This window comes from Sitodiplosis mosellana, unplaced genomic scaffold (genome assembly GCF_009176505.1).
Source record: "Sitodiplosis mosellana isolate CC-2019 unplaced genomic scaffold, AAFC_SMos_1.0 Smas_scaffold_5332, whole genome shotgun sequence".
In the NCBI taxonomy this organism is placed as follows: domain Eukaryota; kingdom Metazoa; phylum Arthropoda; class Insecta; order Diptera; family Cecidomyiidae; genus Sitodiplosis; species Sitodiplosis mosellana.
The window spans coordinates 1-4,804 of record NW_022600574.1 but is presented as its reverse complement, the minus strand read 5'-3'; the positions used below and the strand labels follow the sequence as shown (position 1 = coordinate 4,804).

Sequence of the window (4,804 nt, the reverse complement as noted above, 5' to 3'; positions counted from 1 at the left end):
GAAGTTAATATTGAATGTAATTTGGAGGCGACACCTCTTCATTATGCTGCTTTCCATGGTAATGTTGAATATTGATTTTTACTCTTTTTTCATCGATCTGTGCTATTTCTCAGGTCACAAGGATATTGCTGAACTTCTCATCCGTAAAGGAGCCATTGTTGATAAAGAGGATAATCGCCATGAGACACCTCTTCATTCAGCTGCTTCCAATGGTAATTTTGAATACTTCTCATAAAATCTCGTGACACCATTCCCAAGCACAGCTATCTACAGCTGTCACTTTATTAACATATTAATAATTATTAGTATGGTGAATTTTCGGTTATTAACCTTCAAACCGTGAACGTTTTATAACGTTGTTCGTGAAACCGGTGCCTGAGTGCCCCAAGTGCATTTTTGTATGAAAACTAGAGTGTGATAAGAGATAAACGATTTGTGTCTTGAGCAAAGTTATAGAGCATGTCAAGTACTAAAATATTCTTGCAAACACTATTCCGTTATCTCTTATCAGTTCCGCGAAAAACCGTCAAAATCGCGAAAGACGCGAGATTTTCCATATCAATTTTTACAGAACTGATAAGAGATAAGAGATATTTGTCTTGAGCAAAGTTGTAGAACAGGTTGAGTTCTACAACATTCATGAAAACACTAACTTGTTATCTCTTATCAGTTACGCGAAAAATGATAACATAAAAATCGCGTTTTCGCGGTTTTTTGAGTAACTGATAAGAGATAACAAGTTGGTGTCTTCAGGAATGTTGTAGAGCTCAACTCTTTCTACAGCTTTGCTGAAGACAGATTTCCCCTAACTCTTATCAGTTACGCGAAAAATGACAAGTGAAAAACCCGTATTTTTCGCGGTCATCTGCGGTTTTTCGCGTATTTTGCGCAACTGATAAGAGATAAGAGATATCTGTCTGGGACAAAATTGTAGAGGGGGACCATAAGGCGATAGCTCGAATGAAAATGCGGCAGAAAAAATCAGCAAAAGCCTTTAATGTTTCAAACGCTTCGGATGGATGGCGCTGTCAAAAGCTCTCTGAAGCACATTAGAAGTGGTGAATGTGATTATGACAGATCATATTTGTGTTTACATTTAGAAACGTTGACTGTCAAAGTAGAGAATGTTCTGTTAATATAAACCAAAATACCAACATGGCGGGCCAAAATGCTGTCATGGCGGAATCTTTCTCATTAAACTACACATGAAAATATCTCGAAAACGGCTGGGAAAATCGGCAAAATGGACCGTGGTGTCACTCCCTTGGGGGAGTGTAGACACCCGGCTGGTTTGATGGCCCAAAGTTCAAATCCGGTGGATTTGAGCTCATCCATGGGTTCTCGGGATTTGGCCTGATCCCAGCACTTGCCCTGTGGTGAAATTCCATACAAAACATGAGTGTGACTTGTAAAGATACTCACAGGAAAGGAAAAGCTGGGAATCAGACCAAATCCTGAGAGCCCATGGATCAGCCCGAATCCACTGGATTTGAGCTTTGGGCCATCAAACCAGCCGGGTGTCTACACTCCCTCTAGGGAGTGACACCACAGTCCATTTTGCCGATTTTCCCAGCCGTTTTCGAGATATTTCGATGTGTAAATATTTATTGGTTTTAATTTACCACTTGAGAGGTGAGTTTGGATAAATTAGCAGAAAAGCGTATTAAAGTTCGAAATATTCCATCATTCTAAGATATTTTTACTAGAGGCGCTCTTACAAAAATCCATCCACTCAGCCTCCATAAGAAGCAATGTATTGCTATCGGATTACGAGCGGGACAAGTACTACAATATTTTCGAAAATTGTATCTCCTTATCTCTTATCAATTATGCGGAAAACCGCGAAAAACGCGTTTTTTATGTTATCATTTTTCGCGTAACTGATAAAAGATAACAAGTTAAAGTCTTCGGGAATGTTGTAAAACTCAACTTGTTCTACAACTTTGCTGAAGACAGATATCTCTTATCTCTTATCAGTCCATTAAAAATTTAGATACAAAAACTACGCGTCTCCCGCGTTTTTTGCATATTTCGCGGAACTGATAAGAGATAACGGAATAGTGTTTGTAGAAATATTGTAGTACTTGACATGCTCTATAACTTTGCTCAAAACACAAATCTTTTATGGTTTTCATACAAAAATGCACTTTGGGCACTCAGGCACCCGATTCACGTATAGCGCATCACACATGCTTATGTACATATGTGATGACGTAGTATGCGTATGTGAGTATGTTAGCGCAATTCATGTTGTTAAATGTTCAACAAATCGAACCATCTTTGTGTAAATCATTTATGATGAAAAATGATAAAGATACTCTCAGAATTCAAAGGAGGCAAACTAAAAAACATATAGTGTAAAACATCAAATTAACCACTGTGTTTTCGCCATTGTAGGCAAAATATCAGTTGACCTCCATTGTGTTGAAATTGTCGGCGAAATGTCATTTTACCTACATTTGTAATACAATGGACTCCACAAATATTAACCGAAAATTCACCATACTAATAATTATTGATATGTTAATAAAATGCACTATATTTATTAACGTTAAAAAATATGGTGTTTCAAAATTTTTATTAATTATTAAAATATGTTGTTTATTAACATATTAATAAAATACCTATTTTTGACAGCTGTACAGCTATCGTGTAATGTGTAAGCTCTGTCTACATTATTTATGGTAGGCCGAAAAAAACCGATGTGCAATTGAATCACACCATATCGTGTGATTGCTGGCTGTACTCACACATACACTCAGTACTTAGACATACGGTAAGCGTTCAATTGCATATCGGGTTTTTCGGCCACACCATAAATCGTGTACACATAGCTTACATATTACACGATTGCTGTGCTCCGGAATGGTGTCCAATGTCTATAAACGTTTCTACACATTAAAATGCTTTCTACAAGATTTTATGAGTTTCACTAAATAAAAGATTGATTTGATCTTATCCATCGGTCAAAATTATTTTTCAGGTCATAAGAATGTCGCTGAACTTCTACTCAGTAAAGGAGCTAATTATGAAATGAAAAATCATTTGCTTAATACACCCCTTCATTTTGCCGCTTTCAGGGGTAATGTTGATTATTTGTTCTCACTAAATAGGAAAACAGTTTAATTTTCTCATCGATCTGTGCTATTTTTCAGGTCACAAGAATGTTGCCGAATTTCTCATTGGTAAAGGAGCCAATGTTAATAGTGAAAATAATGTGAAAGACACACCTCTTCATTTAGCTGCTGAGAATGGTAATAGTTGAATACTTGTCATTACTAAAAGAAGATTGATTTGATCTTTTTCATCCATCTAAATTACTTTTTAGGTCATAGGAGTATCGCTAAACTTCTCATTAGTAAAGGAGCAAATGTTAATGTTAAAAATAATTCGAATCGGACTCCTCTTCAAGTGGCTATTAACAATGGTAAAGCTGACTAAATAAGATATCGATTTGATCTTTTTCATTGATCTGTATTATTTTTAGGTCAAAATGAGGTCGCCAATCTTTTTATCGGTAAAGGAAACAAAATTAATATTGAAGAGCAATTGTAATAGATTCAATTGGATACAAACAATGGTAATTTTGCATTTTTTTTCACAAAATCAGAAATTGGTTTGATCTTTTTGATCGATGTGTATTTTTCAGGTGACGAATAGCTGAACCAATATAGCTGAATAATCGGATGATTCCCCTTTTCGATTGTAGTGTAGAATTAATTTCAAAACATTCTTTGTCAATCTATGACCATACCAACCAATATTGTTGCTTTTTTGGACCATCGATTAATATTCTGTCAAAAAACAGCTCAAGTTATTAGTCTTTTTAATTGCTTACGATATAAGTATTGGTACGGATTAGAATTTTTTTTAATTTTCGTGACCTTCACGTATATCCGTGCTAAATTTGAACGCGATTTGTATGAGTCATATGCCGTAGGCCAAATCCAAGAATGAAAATAAATTATCTCTCTGTTTCTTTCTCGCATTATTCATACATCCCGAAAAACAATCTCGAAAACGGAAACATCTTTGATTTTCTCTCGCTCTCTAAATTCAATGTAGTACATAAAAAAGAAAGATAGCGGGTACGGTGCGTGGAAAATCGGGCATCGTCAGCACATATGCATTTCAGCGCGATTGAATATGTGTGTTAAGTGTATACACGGGACGAGCGGGCGCGGAAACATTTCATTTTATTACGAAACGATGTGTGTATGGTTGCCATATCGAAACCATCGATGGCTCCAATAAATAGCGAACATCACCAAAACCGATTTTATTGATCGATTCGACGAGACAACGGATTCGTTTATTTCATTTGCTGCAATCAACAACACAAATGTTGAGAGCTGGTTGATTTTGAATACACATTGACACTCAGAGCATCGTTTAGAAAACACACGCGCACACCAATCTCACCCATTGATATGAAATGATAATAATACAGCGCGAAAGTGAAGGCGGTTTTCAGGCTTATTCATACCAAAATGCACTGCATACACAGACAGCAAAATGAAATTAATATTGAGATTTTCGTTTTCATGAGCGAATAAAAGATGAATTTTCAACAACCTACACACACTTCACGAACTCATTAAGAAGAATTGAATGGCTGCACAGAAAAAGCAAGAAGGTGGAACATGAGACGAACTCCAACGCTGAGGCTATATATAAAAGACACGCTTTTGAACATGTAAATGCTTGCGAATTTTTGCGGGCTGTATTTTCTGCACATTCACTGAGTAAAATGGGAGAATTTTGAAACTGATATACTTTTCCTTTGGTGCTGAAGAAAACTTAT

At 36.2% G+C, this 4,804-nt stretch overlaps 1 protein-coding gene across 1 annotated transcript; it reads left to right on the top strand.

The window, feature by feature from the left end:
- The first annotated feature begins 2,999 nt into the window (after nt 1-2,999).
- LOC129572651 (putative ankyrin repeat protein RF_1087) lies at nt 3,000-3,576 on the top strand. Its single transcript, XM_055452661.1, has 4 exons — nt 3,000-3,082; nt 3,156-3,254; nt 3,329-3,427; nt 3,488-3,576. Exons 1-4 carry the CDS (start codon nt 3,034-3,036, stop codon nt 3,553-3,555), a joined length of 315 nt encoding a protein of 104 aa, XP_055308636.1. The 5' UTR covers nt 3,000-3,033; the 3' UTR covers nt 3,556-3,576.
- Nucleotides 3,577-4,804: the final 1,228 nt, after the last annotated feature.

What these genes read in the sequence shown, in the direction of transcription:
- LOC129572651 (XM_055452661.1), top strand. Translation starts at nt 3,034, where the DNA reads ATGAAAAATCATTTGCTTAATACACCCCTTCATTTTGCCGCTTTCAGG. An exon ending in TCATTTTGCCGCTTTCAGGG is followed by an intron (nt 3,083 to 3,155) that starts GTAATGTTGATT and finishes GCTATTTTTCAG; the next exon opens with GTCACAAGAATGTTGCCGAA. An exon ending in TCAAGTGGCTATTAACAATG is followed by an intron (nt 3,428 to 3,487) that starts GTAAAGCTGACT and finishes TATTATTTTTAG; the next exon opens with GTCAAAATGAGGTCGCCAAT.